Source organism: Pseudophryne corroboree, chromosome 4 (genome assembly GCF_028390025.1).
Source record: "Pseudophryne corroboree isolate aPseCor3 chromosome 4, aPseCor3.hap2, whole genome shotgun sequence".
In the NCBI taxonomy this organism is placed as follows: Eukaryota; Metazoa; Chordata; class Amphibia; order Anura; family Myobatrachidae; genus Pseudophryne; species Pseudophryne corroboree.
In genome coordinates this window covers 277,735,539-277,750,841 of record NC_086447.1, presented here as the reverse complement: position 1 = coordinate 277,750,841, position 15,303 = coordinate 277,735,539, and the positions used below count along the sequence as shown (strand labels likewise).

Below are 15,303 nucleotides of genomic sequence, written 5' to 3'. Positions count from 1 at the left end.
GATTTTTCACCATGACCGGGCGGTTCTTAGGACTCGTCCCGTATATTTACCTAAGGTGGTTTCTTCGTTCCACCTTAATCAGGAGATTGTGGTTCCAGCTTTTTGTCTCTCCTGATTTGTCTCCCAAAGAGCGGTCTTTGGATGTGGTACGGGCTCTCCGTATCTATGTGAAGAGAACTGCTTCTATTCGAAAGTCTGATTCTCTCTTTGTTTTGTTTGGATTTCACAAACGTGGCTGGCCTGCTCACAAGCAGACCCTGGCCGGGTGGATTAGAATGGTGATTGCGCATGCTTATGTGAAGGCTGGTCTGTTAGCTCCTGTTCATATTACGGCCCATTCTACTCGGTCTGTTGGACCTTCTTGGGCGGCCCAACGTGGTGCGACCCTTGATCAATTGTGCAATGCGGCTACGTGGTCCTCCGGGAACACGTTCATAAGGTTCTATGCCTTCGATACTGCCGCTTCCCAGGATGCTTCCTTTGGACGCCGGGTTCTTGTGCCCGCTACAGTGCGTCCCCTCCCATAAGGAACTGCTTTAGGACATCCCCATTGTCCAGACTTGTGGAGCCCAGTGTACCCCGCAGCAGAAAACGAGTTTTATGGTAAGAACTTACCCTTGTTAAAACTCTTTCTGCGAGGTACACTGGGCTCCACAAGGCGCCCACCCTGACGCACTTAGCTTCTTTGGGTTGATATGGCATTAGCCGCTGACACTTCTCTTGTCGTGAGAGTGTGGTGTATGTGGCTACTAACCATTGTTGTCTCTTTTCCTGCTACTGCATTGGGCTGGTTATCTAAACTGAGCTCCTGTGCTGGGAGGCGGGGTGACATAGGAGGCGGTGATGTGCATTCTGGGAACAGTCAAAGCTTTGAGCCTGTTGGTGCCTCGGATCAAGATCCTACTCTACACCCCATTGTCAAGACTTGTGGAGCCCAGTGTACCTCGCAGAAAGAGTTTTAACAAGGGTAAGTTCTTACCATAAAACTCGTTTTTATTCTTAATATCCATAAACATTGGTGAATACACAATAATTTCAATAACTGAAAATCATATTTCGTGTGATACCACAACATGATATATACATATTTGTAATCATTTTGTTTTTTTGTATTGTCTTTCAATGCCTTTTTCCTGGATTATGCTATACTGTATGAATATACATTTTCCTAATGCAGCATTATGTACCTAGAGCTTAATCTGTCAAAGGAATACAGCACATAATGGGGGTCATTCCGACCTGATCGTAGCTGTGCTAAATTTAGCACAGCTACGATCACTTACACTGACATGCGGGGGGATGCCCAGCACAGGGCTAGTCCGCCCCGTATGTCTGGCCGGTTCCTCCCCCCCGTACAAGTCCAAAAGCATCGCACAGCAGCGCTGCTTTTGTACTTGAACAGTAACTCCCGGCCAGCGCAGCTCCCGTGGCTGGCCGAGAATTACTCGTCGCTGCCCTGGGTCGCAGCAGCTGCATGTGCCGTCCCCCGCATGGTCCGGCCACGCCTGCGTGGGCCAGACCGCGCCCACAAAACGGTGGCCAAACGCCGCAGGGCCACCCCCTCCCGCCCAGCGACCGCCTCTGCTTGTCAATCAGGCAGAGGCGATCGCTAGGCAACGACAGCCGTAGGCTGTCAGCCATGCGCTGGCGCACTGCGGCGCCAGCGCATGCGCAGTTCTGACCTGATCGCTACGCTGCGATAAACTGCAGCGAGCAATAAGGTCAGAATGACCCCCAGTATTTAGGGTGCTAGCAACTAGTATCCAAGATGGATTCTGTCAGAGTTGCTACATGTATTTGCTAATACAGTGTAAGTCATATAGGAATAGACAGTTGACGTATAGTAACCAATTATTAGGCTTAACAATTGTATAGAATGTATTTTTTAACACGGGTAAAGGGGATTTTTTTGGAAAGGAGAAAAGAGATGGAGGATTCTAGTTAATATAAAGGGAGAGATCCCTTACAGTCTGTAACCAGAGGACTTCTGCTTCTTGTTATGTGCCTATTATATGCCTTTTGTTAATTTGATTCTTTTTTTTATTTATCTTTTCTCTATCGTCCTAGTGGATGCTGGGGTTCCTGAAAGGACCATGGGGAATAGCGGCTCCGCAGGAGACAGGGCACAAAAAGTAAAGCTTTAGGATCAGGTGGTGTGCACTGGCTCCTCCCCCTATGACCCTCCTCCAAGCCTCAGTTAGATTTTTGTGCCCGGCCGAGAAGGGTGCAATCTAGGTGGCTCTCCTAAAGAGCTGCTTAGAAAAGTTTAGCTTAGGTTTTTTATTTTACAGTGAGTCCTGCTGGCAACAGGATCACTGCAACGAGGGACTTAGGGGAGAAGAAGTGAACTCACCTGCGTGCAGGATGGATTGGCTTCTTTGGCTACTGGACATTAGCTCCAGAGGGACGATCACAGGTACAGCCTGGATGGTCACCGGAGCCTCGCCGCCGGCCCCCTTGCAGATGCTGAAACAAGAAGAAGGTCCAGAATCGGCGGCATGAAGACTCCTCAGTCTTCTTAAGGTAGCGCACAGCACTGCAGCTGTGCGCCATTTCCTCTCAGCACACTTCACACGGCAGTCACTGAGGGTGCAGGGCGCTGGAAGGGGGGCGCCCTGGGAGGCAATGAAAACCTATTTTTGGCTAAAAATACCTCACATATAGCCTCCGGGGGCTATATGGAGATATTTAACCCCTGCCAGAATCCGTTAAGAGCGGGAGACGAGGCCGCCGAAAAAGGGGCGGGGCCTATCTCCTCAGCACACAGCGCCATTTTCCCTCACAGAAAGGCTGGAGGGAAGGCTCCCAGGCTCTCCCCTGCACTGCACTACAGAAACAGGGTTAAAACAGAGAGGGGGGGGCACTAATTTGGCGTTAGAAATATATAAAAAAGATGCTATAAGGGAAAACACTTATATAAGGTTGTCCCTATATAATTATAGCGTTTTTGGTGTGTGCTGGCAAACTCTCCCTCTGTCTCTCCAAAGGGCTAGTAGGTCCTGTCCTCTATCAGAGCATTCCCTGTGTGTGTGCTGTGTGTCGGTACGTGTGTGTCGACATGTATGAGGACGATGTTGGTGAGGAGGCGGAGCAATTGCCTGTAATGGTGATGTCACTCTCTAGGGAGTCGACACCGGAATGGATGGCTTATTTAGGGAATTACGTGATAATGTCAACACGCGGCAAGGTCGGTTGACGACATGAGACGGCCGACAAACAATTAGTACCGGTCCAGACGTCTCAAAAACACCGTCAGGGGTTTTAAAACGCCCGTTTACTTTAGTCGGTCGACACAGACACAGACAGGGACACTGAATCCAGTGTCGACGGTGAATAAACAAACGTATTCCTTATTAGGGCCACACGTTAAGGGCAATGAAGGAGGTGTTACATATTTCTGATACTACAAGTACCACAAAAGAGGGTATTATGTGGGATGTGAAAAAACTACCGTAGTTTTTCCTGAATCAGATAAATTAAATGAAGTGTGTGATGATGCGTGGGTTCCCCCCGATAGAAAATATGGGCGGTATACCCTTTCCCGCCAGAAGTTAGGGCGCGTTGGGAAACACCCCTTAGGGTGGATAAGGCGCTCACACGCTTATCAGAACAAGTGGCGGTACCGTCTATAGATAGGGCCGTCCTCAAGGAGCCAGCTGACAGGAGGCTGGAAAATATCATAAAAAGTATATACACACATACTGGTGTTATACTGCGACCAGCGATCGCCTCAGCCTGGATGTGCAGAGCTGGGGTGGCTTGGTCGGATTCCCTGACTAAAAATATTGATACCCTTGACAGGGACAGTATTTTATTGACTATAGAGCATTTAAAGGATGCATTTCTATATATGCGAGATGCACAGAGGGATATTTGCACTCTGGCATCAAGAGTAAGTGCGATGTCCATATCTGCCAGAAGATGTTTATGGACACGACAGTGGTCAGGTGATGCAGATTCCAAACGGCACAAAGGTGTATTGCCGTATAAAGGAAGAGGAGTTATTTGGGGTCGGTCCATCGGACCTGGTGGCCAGGGCAACTGCTGGAAAATCCACCGTTTTTTACCCTAAGTCACATCTCTGCAGAAAAAGACACCGTCTTTTCAGCTTCAGTCCTTTCGTCCCTATAAGAGTCATATCTGCCCAGGGATAGAGGAAAGGGAAGAAGACTGCAGCAGGCAGCCCATTCCCAGGAACAGAAGCGTTCCACCGCTTCTGACAAGCTCTCAGCATGACGCTGAGACCGTACAGGACCCCTGGATCCTACAAGTAGTATCCCAGGGGTACAGATTGGAATGTCGAGACGTTTCCCCTGCGCAGGCTCCTGAAGTCTGCTTTACCAAGGTCTCCCTCCGACAAGGAGGCAGTATGGGAAACAATTCACGAGCTGTATTCCCAGCAGGTGATAATTAAATTACCCCTCCTACAACGAGAAAAGGGGTATTATTCCACACTATATTGTGGTACTGAAGCCAGAAGGCTAGGTGAGACCTATTCTAAATCTAAAAAAATTTGAACACTTACAAAGGTTCAAATCAAGATGGAGTCACTCAAAGCAGTGATAACGAACCGGGAAGAAGGGGACTATATGGTGTCCCGAGACATCAGGGATGCTTACCTCCATGTCCCAAATTTGCCCTTATCACTAAGGATACCTCAGGTTCGTGGTACAGAACTGTCACTATCAGTTTCAGACGCTGCCGTTTGGATTGTCCACGGCACCCCGGGTCTTTACCAAGGTAATGGCCGAAATGATGGTTCTTCTTCGAAGAAAAGGCGTCTTAATTATCCCTTACTTGGACGATCTCCTGATAAGGGCAAAGTCCAGGGAACAGTTGGAGGTCGGAGTAGCACTATCTCGGATACTGTTACAACAGCAGGGGTGGATTCTAAATATTCCAAAATCGCAGCTGATCCCGACAACAAGTCTCCTGTGCTTAGGGATGATTCTGGACACAGTCCAGAAAAAGGTGTTTCTCCCGGAAGAGAAAGCCAGGGAGTTATCCGAGCTAGTCAGGAACCTCCTAAAATCAGTGCATCATTGCACAAGGGCCATGGTAAAAAAAATGGTGACTTCCTTCGAAGCAATTCCAGTCGGCAGATTTCATGCAAGAACTTTTCAGTGGGATCTGCTGGACAAATGGTCCGGATCGCATCTTCAGATGCATCAGCGGATAACCCTATATCCAAGGACAAGGGTGTCTCTCCTGTGGTGGTTACAGAGTGCTCATCTTCTAGAGGGCCGCAGATTCGGCATTCAGTTTTGGATGTTGGTGACCACGGAGGCCAGCCCGAGAGGCTGGGGAGCAGTCACACAAGGAAAAAATTTCCAGGGAGTGTGATCAAGTCTGGAGACTTTTCTCCACATAAATATAGCTAAGGGTAAATTTATAATGCTCTAAGCTTAGCAAGACCTCTGCTTCAAGGTCAGCCGGTATTGATCCAGTGGGATAAAACATCACGGCAGTCGCCCACGTAAATAGACAGGGCGGCACAAGAAGCAGGAGGGCAGTGGCAAAAACTGCAAGGACTTTTCGCTGGGCGGAAAATCATGTGATAGCACTGTCAGCAGTGTTTCATTCCGGGAATGGAAACTGGGAAGCAGACTTCCTCAGTAGGCACGACCTCCACCCGGCAGAGTGGGAACTTCATGGGGAAGTTTTCCACATGATTGTAAACCGTTGGGAATTACCAAAGGTGGACATGATGGCGTCCCGTCTGAACAAAAAACGGGACAGGTATTGCGCCAGGTTAAGAGACCCTCAGGCAATAGCTGTGGACGTTCTGGTAACACCGTGGGTGTACCAGTCGGTGTATGTGTTCCCTCCTCTGCTTTTCATACCTAAGGTACTGAGAATTATAAGACGTAGAGGAGTAAGAACTATACTCATGGCTCCGGATTGGCCAAGAAGGACTTGGTACCCGGAACTTCAAGAGATGCTCACAGAGGACTTATGGCCTCTGCCGCTAAGAAGGGACTTGTTTCAGCAAGTACCATGTCTGTTCCAAGACTTACCGCAGCTGCGTTTGACGGCATGGCGGTGGAACGCCGGATCCTACGGGAAAAGGCATTCAGGAAGAGGTCATTCCTACCCTGGTCAAAGCCAGAAAGGAGGTGACCGCACAACATTATCACCACATGTAGCGAAAATATGTTGCGTGGTGTGAGGCCAGGAAGGCCCCACGAAGAAATTTCAACTCGGTCGATTCCTGCATTTCCTGCAAACAGGAGTGTCTATGGGCCTCAAATTGGGGTCCATTAAGGTTCAAATTTCGGCCCTGTCGATTTTTCTTCCAGAAAGAATTGGCTTCAGTTCCTGAAGTCCAGAAGTTTGTCAAGGGAGTATTGCATATACAACCCCCTTTTGTGCCTCCAGTGGCACTGTGGGATCTCAACGTAGTTCTGGGATTCCTCAAAACACATTGGTTTAAAACCAGTCAAATCTGTGGATTTGAAGCATCTCACATGAAAAGTGAACATGCTCTTGGACCTGGCCTGGACCAGGCGAGTGTCAAATTGGTGGTTTTTTTCTCAAAAAAGCCCATATCTGTTTGTCCATTCGGACAGGGCAGAGCTGCGGACTCGTCCCCAGTTCTCTCCCTAAGGTGGTGTCAGTGTTTCACCTGAACCAGCTTATTGTGGTGTCTTGCGCCTACTAGGGACTTGGAGGACTCCAAGTTGCTAGATGTGGTCAGGGCCCTGAAAATATAGGTTCCAGGACGGCTGGAGTCAGGAAAACTGACTTGCTGTTATCCTGTATGCACCCAACAAACTGGGTGCTCTTGCTTCTAAGCAGACTTTTGCTAGTTGGATGTGTAATACAATTCAGCTTGCACATTCTGAGGCAGGCCTGCCACAGCCAAAATATGTAAATGCCCATTCCACAAGGAAGGTGGGCTCATCTTGGGCGGCTGCCCGAGGGGTCTCGGCTTTACAACTTTGCCGAGCGGCTATTTAGTCAGGGGCAAACACGTTTGTAAAATCCTACAAATTTGATAACCTGGCTAAGGAGGACCTGGAGTTCTCTCATTCGGTGCTGCAGAGTCATCCGCACTCTCCCGCCCGTTTGGGAGCTTTGGTATAATCCCCATGGTCCTTTCAGGAACCCCAGCATCCACTAGGACGATAGAGAAAATAAGAATTTACTTACCGATAATTCTATTTCTCGGAGTCCGTAGTGGATGCTGGGCGCCCATCCCAAGTGCGGATTATCTGCAATACTTGTACATAGTTACAAAAATCGGGTTATTATTGTTGTGAGCCATCTTTCAGAGGCTCCGCTGTTATCATACTGTTAACTGGGTTCAGATCACAGGTTGTACAGTGTGATTGGTGTGGCTGGTATGAGTCTTACCCGGGATTCATAAATCCTTCCTTATTGTGTACGCTCGTCCGGGCACAGTATCCTAACTGAGGCTTGGAGGAGGGTCATAGGGGGAGGAGCCAGTGCACACCACCTGATCCTAAAGCTTTACTTTTTGTGCCCTGTCTCCTGCGGAGCCGCTATTCCCCATGGTCCTTTCAGGAACCCCAGCATCCACTACGGACTCCGAGAAATAGAATTATCGGTAAGTAAATTCTTATTTTTGGCAGCACATATTCTCATGCACCCCTGTTAATTTAATCTAATTTGTGTCAGTTTTTCTAGGTGCTTTACAACAGTTGTGCTTGGTTACTATCCCACCTATAAAAGCCAAGGTGCTGTGAGCTTAAACCCGTTAGAATAAATAAAGTTCAACATTAATGTGGTAGCAGTTGTCATGGTTATGGAGTAGGGCATGCCAAAATATGGGGTCACTTGACAGGGCCCCTATGATTTTTCTATAAACAATGTAGTCACATACCATATTGCACTCCAGAACTAGGAATGGTGAGTGCAGTGGACTAATACCTTGTGTGTGTGTGTGTGTGTGTGTGTGTGTGTGTGTGTGTGTGTGTGTGTGTGTATAAATATATATATTATAATATAATATAATTTTATTTTATTTTATTATATAGTGTTTGTTTTAATACATCATTTAAACGTCTTCCTTCCCTTTGATTTAATAACGGTCTGTATGAACTTGGTGTACTGCTGCATAATAGGAGTTTTTGCTCTGTTCTGTAACATTTCATCCGCTATCTGTTCTTGAGACTTGAGTGGGAGGAAAAGTACTTTATTGTCTCTCCCTCTTAGCCAGTCTCAAGAACTTTCGGCGGAGTGCTCTATTTAAACAGCATTCCTTAAAGTGGGTACGCTGTAATTTAATAATAAAAGATTTCCTGGGGAAAAATAGTACTGAGTACCAAGTGTGCTTCACACAAATGCAGTACAGAACTAACCACACATTAAAAAACATTTAAAAATAATTGATTGCTCATTTTTGTGTTACCCAATCAAACCACATTTGGTGCATGCATCAGTACAGCCGCCAACCAGAAAATAAGATATTAGATGTGTTGTTTAATCGGTTCAGCAGTGCTTCATTCAACTAAATTGAATACTACAATATATTTTCTCTGACGTCCTAGTGGATGCTGGGAACTCCGTAAGGACCATGGGGAATAGCGGCTCCGCAGGAGACTGGGCACAAAAAGTAAAAGCTTTAGACTAGCTGGTGTGCACTGGCTCCTCCCCCTATGACCCTCCTCCAAGCCTCAGTTAAGATTTTTGTGCCCGAACGAGAAGGGTGCAAGCTAGGTGGCTCTCCTGAGCTGCTTAGAAGTAAAAGTTTAAATAGGTTTTTTATTTTCAGTGAGTCCTGCTGGCAACAGGCTCACTGCATCGTGGGACTAAGGGGAGAAGAAGCGAACTCACCTGACTGCAGAGTGGATTGGGCTTCTTGGCTACTGGACATTAGCTCCAGAGGGACGATCACAGGTTCAGCCTGGATGGGTCCCGGAGCCGCGCCGCCGGCCCCCTTACAGAGCCAGAAGAGCGAAGAGGTCCGGAGAAAGCGGCGGCAGAAGACGTTCCTGTCTTCAAATAAGGTAGCGCACAGCACTGCAGCTGTGCGCCATTGCTCTCAGCACACTTCACACTCCGGTCACTGAGGGTGCAGGGCGCTGGGGGGGAGCGCCCTGAGACGCAATAAAAACGATATAAAAACCTTATATGGCTAAAAAAAATGCATCACATATAGCTCCTGGGCTATATGGATGCATTTATCCCCTGCCAGTTTCCTGAAAAAAGCGGGAGAAAAGGCCGCCGTGAAGGGGGCGGAGCCTTTCTCCTCAGCACACAAGCGCCATTTTCTTTCACAGCTCCGCTGGAAGGACGGCTCCCTGACTCTCCCCTGCAGTCCTGCACTACAGAAACAGGGTAAAACAGAGAGGGGGGCACTATTGGCAGCTAATATATAAATACAGCAGCTATAACAGGGAGTAACACTTATATAAGGTTATCCCTGTATATATATAGCGCTCTGGTGTGTGCTGCCAAACTCTCCCTCTGTCTCCCCAAAGGGCTAGTGGGGTCCTGTCCTCTATCAGAGCATTCCCTGTGTGTGTGCTGGGTGTCGGTACGATTGTGTCGACATGTATGAGGAGGAAAATGATGTGGAAGCAGAGCAATTGCCTGTGTTAGTGATGTCACCCCCTAGGGAGTCGACACCTGACTGGATGGTAGTAATTAAAGAATTACGTGACAATGTCAGCACTTTGCAAAAAACTGTTGACGACATGAGACAGCCGACAAATCAATTAGTGCCTGTTCAGGCGTCTCAGACACCGTCAGGGGCGCTAAAACGCCCGTTACCTCAGATGGTCGACACAGACCCTGACACGGATACATTGAACATTTCTGACACTACAAGTACCACAAAAAAGGGTATTATGTGGGGTGTGAAAAAACTACCAGTGGTTTTTTCCTGAGTCAGATGAATTAAATGAGGTGTGTGATAAAGCGTGGGTTTCCCCCGATAAAAAACTGCTGATTTCTAATAAATTATTGGCACTATACCCTTTACCGCCAGAGGTTAGGGCACGTTGGGAAACACCCCCTAGGGTAGATAAGGCGCTCACACGCTTATCAAAACAAGTGGCGTTACCGTCTCCTGATACGGCCGCTCTCAAGGAACCAGCTGATAGAAGGCTGGAAAATATCTTACAAGGTATATACACACATACCGGTGTTATACTGCGACCAGCGATCGCCTCAGCCTGGATGTGCAGCGCTGGAGTGGCTTGGTCGGATTCCCTGACTGAAAATATTGATACCCTGGATAGGGACAGTATATTATTAACTATAGAGCATTTAAAGGATGCATTACTATATATGCGAGATGCACAGAGGGATATTTGCACCCTGGCATCTAGAGTAAGTGCGATGTCCATTTCTGCCGGAAGAACGTTATGGACGCGACAGTGGTCAGGTGATGCGGATTCCAAACGACATATGGAAGTATTGCCGTATAAAGGGGAGGAGTTATTTGGGGTCGGTCTATCGGACCTGGTGGCCACAGCAACGGCTGGAAAATCCACCTTTTTACCCCAGGTCACCTCTTAGCAGAAAAAGACACCGTCTTTTCAAACCCAGTCCTTTCGTCCCTATAAGGGCAAGAGGGAAAAAGGCCGCTCGTTCCTGCCCCGGGGCAGAGGAAGGGGAAAAAGACTGCACCATGCAGCCTCTTCCCAGGAGCAGAAGCCCTCCCCCGCTTCTGCCAAGTCCTCAGCATGACGCTGGGGCTCTGCAAGCAGACTCGGGCACGGTGGGGGGCCGTCTCAAGAATTTCAGCGCGCAGTGGGCTCACTCGCAAGTGGACCCCTGGATCCTGCAGGTAGTATCACAGGGTTACAAATTGGAATTCGAGACGTCTCCCCCTCGCCGGTTCCTGAAGTCTGCTCTACCAACGTCTCCCTCCGACAGGGAGGCAGTATTGGAAGCTATTCACAAGCTGTATTCCCAGCAGGTGATAATCAAGGTACCCCTCCTACAACAGGGAAAGGGGTATTATTCCACGCTGTTTGTGGTACCGAAGCCGGACGGCTCGGTGAGACCAATTTTAAATCTAAAATCTTTGAACACTTACATAAAAAGGTTCAAATTCAAGATGGAGTCACTCAGAGCAGTGATAGCGAACCTGGAAGAAGGGGACTATATGGTATCTCTAGACATCAAGGATGCTTATCTCCATGTCCCAATCTACCCTTCTCACCAAGGGTACCTCAGGTTTGTGATACAAAACTGTCATTATCAGTTTCAGACGCTGCCGTTTGGATTGTCCACGGCACCACGGGTCTTTACCAAGGTAATGGCCAAAATGATGATTCTTCTTCGAAGAAAAGGCGTATTAATTATCCCTTACTTGGACGATCTCCTGATAAGGGCATGGTCCAGGGAACAGTTAGAGGTCGGAGTAGCACTATCTCAGGTAGTGCTACGTCAGCACGGGTGGATTCTAAATATCCCAAAATCACAGCTGATTCCGACAACACGTCTACTGTTCCTAGGGATGATTCTGGACACAGTCCAGAAAAAGGTGTTTCTCCCGGAGGAGAAGGCCAGGGAGTTATCCGAGCTAGTCAGGAACCTCCTAAAACCAGGACAAGTGTCAGTGCATCAGTGCACGAGAGTCCTGGGAAAAATGGTGGCTTCTTACGAAGCGATTCCATTCGGAAGATTCCATGCAAGAACTTTTCAGTGGGATCTGCTGGACAAATGGTCTGGATCGCATCTTCAGATGCATCAGCGGATAACCCTATCTCCAAGGACAAGGGTATCTCTCCTGTGGTGGTTACAGAAGGCTCATCTTCTAGAGGGCCGCAGATTCGGCATTCAGGATTGGATGCTGGTAACCACGGATGCCAGCCTGAGAGGCTGGGGAGCAGTCACACAGGGAAGAAATTTCCAGGGCTTGTGGTCAAGCATGGAAACGTCTCTTCACATAAATATCCTAGAGCTAAGGGCCATTTACAATGCCCTAAGTCAAGCAAGGCCTCTGCTTCAGGGTCAACCGGTATTGATCCAGTCGGACAACATCACGGCTGTCGCCCACGTAAACAGACAGGGCGGCACAAGAAGCAGGAGGGCAATGGCAGAAGCTGCAAGGATTCTCCGCTGGGCGGAAAATCATGTGATAGCACTGTCAGCAGTGTTCATTCCGGGAGTGGACAACTGGGAAGCAGACTTCCTCAGCAGACACGACCTCCACCCGGGGGAGTGGGGACTTCATCCAGAAGTCTTCCAAGTGATTGTAAACCGTTGGGAAAAACCAAAGGTGGACATGATGGCGTCCCGTCTCAACAAGAAACTGGACAGATATTCAAGGGACCCTCAGGCAATAGCGGTGGACGCTCTGGTAACTCCGTGGGTGTTCCAGTCGGTATATGTGTTCCCTCCTCTTCCTCTCATACCAAAAGTACTGAGAATCATAAGAAGGAGAGGAGTAAGAACGATACTCGTGGCTCCGGATTGGCCAAGAAGAACTTGGTACCCGGAGCTGCAAGAGATGCTCACGGAGGACCCGTGGCCTCTACCTCTAAGGAAGGACCTGCTCCAGCAGGGACCTTGTCTGTTCCAAGACTTACCGCGGCTGCGTTTGACGGCATGGCGGTTGAACGCCGGATCCTGAAGGAAAAAGGCATTCCAGATGAAGTCATCCCTACCCTGATCAAGGCCAGGAAGGATGTAACTGCAAAACATTATCATCGCATTTGGCGAAAATATGTTGCGTGGTGTGAGGCCAAGAAGGCCCCTACGGAGGAATTTCAACTGGGTCGTTTCCTACATTTCCTGCAAGCAGGATTGTCTATGGGCCTAAAATTAGGATCCATTAAGGTTCAAATTTCGGCCCTGTCGATCTTCTTCCAGAAAGAACTGGCTTCAGTGCCTGAAGTTCAGACGTTTGTCAAAGGGGTACTGCATATACAGCCTCCTTTTGTGCCTCCAGTGGCACCTTGGGATCTCAATGTAGTTTTAGGGTTCCTAAAATCACATTGGTTTGAACCACTTGCCACAGTGGATTTGAAATATCTCACATGGAAAGTGGTAATGCTGTTGGCCCTGGCTTCAGCCAGGCGCGTATCAGAATTGGCGGCTTTATCCTATAAAAGCCCTTACCTGATTTTTCATTCGGATAGGGCGGAATTGAGGACTCGTCCTCAATTTCTCCCTAAGGTGGTTTCAGCGTTTCACATGAATCAACCTATTGTGGTACCTGTGGGACTCCAAGTTGCTGGACGTAGTCAGGGCCCTGAAAATATATGTTTCCAGGACGGCTGGAGTCAGAAAATCTGACTCGCTGTTTATACTGTATGCACCCAACAAGCTGGGTGCTCCTGCTTCTAAGCAGACGATTGCTCGTTGGATTTGTAGTACAATTCAACTTGCACATTCTGTGGCAGGCCTGCCACAGCCAAAATCTGTAAAAGCCCATTCCACAAGGAAGGTGGGCTCATCTTGGGCGGCTGCCCGAGGGGTCTCGGCTTTACAACTTTGCCGAGCAGCTACTTGGTCAGGGGCAAACACGTTTGCTAAATTCTACAAATTTGATACCCTGGCTGAGGAGGACCTGGAGGTCTCTCATTCGGTGCTGCAGAGTCATCCGCACTCTCCCGCCCGTTTGGGAGCTTTGGTATAATCCCCATGGTCCTTACGGAGTTCCCAGCATCCACTAGGACGTCAGGGAAAATAAGAATTTACTTACCGATAATTCTATTTCTCGTAGTCCGTAGTGGATGCTGGGCGCCCATCCCAAGTGCGGATTGTCTGCAATACTTGTATATAGTTATTGTTACAAAAAAAATCGGGTTGTTTATTGTTGTGAGCCATCTTTTCAGAGGCTCCTACGGTTATCATACTGTTAACTGGGTTCAGATCACGAGTTGTACGGTGTGATTGGTGTGGCTGGTATGAGTCTTACCCGGGATTCAAGATCCTTCCTTATTATGTACGCTCGTCCGGGCACAGTATCTTAACTGAGGCTTGGAGGAGGGTCATAGGGGGAGGAGCCAGTGCACACCAGCTAGTCTAAAGATTTTACTTTTTGTGCCCAGTCTCCTGCGGAGCCGCTATTCCCCATGGTCCTTACGGAGTTCCCAGCATCCACTACGGACTAGGAGAAATAGAATTATCGGTAAGTAAATTCTTATTATTTTTTACTCTCTACAAGGTTTCTGTAATTCAACGTATAAGTGTAAATAAACTAATGTGTTAATCTAGTATATGCAAATGAAATTACAAATGCTGCCCCAACAGGTCCCTCCAGCAACTACTATAGGATATAAAAATGTAAAGTTAATTAAAATATTCCTATTAGTATTCATTGTACTAATATATTTACAAAATTGTGAAAAAATCAATTTGGCTTGAAATCCCCATTAAGGATTCATTATTTTTGATCTAAATAGGTAAATTAAGCATTTGAAGGAAAACTAATTAAATATATTTTAAAATGTTGTGTGCAGGTGTTTGTTCAGCTTTGTTTGCAGAGTTTTGCTACAGAGTGAACCTAGGCCCTACACACTGGCCGATTTTTTGAAAGATATGAACTCGTTCATATCTTTCAGTGTGGAGGCTCCAGCGATGAACGATGCGCGGCCCCGCGCTCGTTCATCACTGGTCCCCCGTCGGCTGTGCATGCAGGCCAATATGGACGATCTCGTCCATATTTGCCTGCACGTCTATGGTGACGGGGGGAGTGAAGAAACTTCACTCCCCCGTCACTGCCCCCCCGCCGCCGGGTCGGCCGTATCGGCCGTCGGGCACCTCGGCGGCACATCGCCATATGTGTAGGGCCCTAACAGTTTTGCTGCAAAAAGAACACATGCATATACTTGGTAATATTTTAATGCCGTAATTAGTGATTTTCGGACCACTACTAGAAAGGTATTATGTGTGCTGAATCCCTATAAATCTGGGTTGTTTGTGAATCTGCATTATTATTAATTTAAATCTCGTTTTTATAGACTGCATATTTCACCTATAGTTAATTGTTACTGAATTTTGTGTAAAATTTTTAGGTGTGCCAGTGTACTCAGTTGCCTGGGGTCCTGATTCTGAAAGAGTTCTGTACTGCCTAGGAAAACAGCTGATAATTAAACCACTGCAGCCAAGTTCCAAAGTCTTACAGGTATCAAATAATATTTATTTATGATGTCACTTTCAGTAATAAAATATGTTTTGCATATTTAATTTTATTTCTCTATTGCAATAGGAGGTGTCTGAGGATACAAATTACAGCCTTGTTTATATAATTAAGAATGTTCAGCATCCTATAAAATAAAAGGATATCGCTGCTCCTCACCTCTGAGGGAAATTCAAGTGCACACCAGCAGCCACTAGATGGCGTATGACAGAGAAATTCAAGTGTTGTTCCATTCG

At 47.6% G+C, this 15,303-nt stretch overlaps 1 protein-coding gene across 6 annotated transcripts in view; it reads left to right on the top strand.

The window, feature by feature from the left end:
* Positions 1–15,303, top strand: part of IFT80 (intraflagellar transport 80) — a 519,318-nt gene that overhangs the window by 258,451 nt on the left and 245,564 nt on the right. For all 6 annotated transcript variants that reach the window (XM_063916161.1, XM_063916162.1, XM_063916160.1 and 3 more), the window contains one exon: positions 14,943–15,052. In XM_063916161.1, coding sequence (XP_063772231.1) covers positions 14,943–15,052 — 110 coding nt within the window. The remainder of the gene's footprint in view (positions 1–14,942; positions 15,053–15,303) is intronic.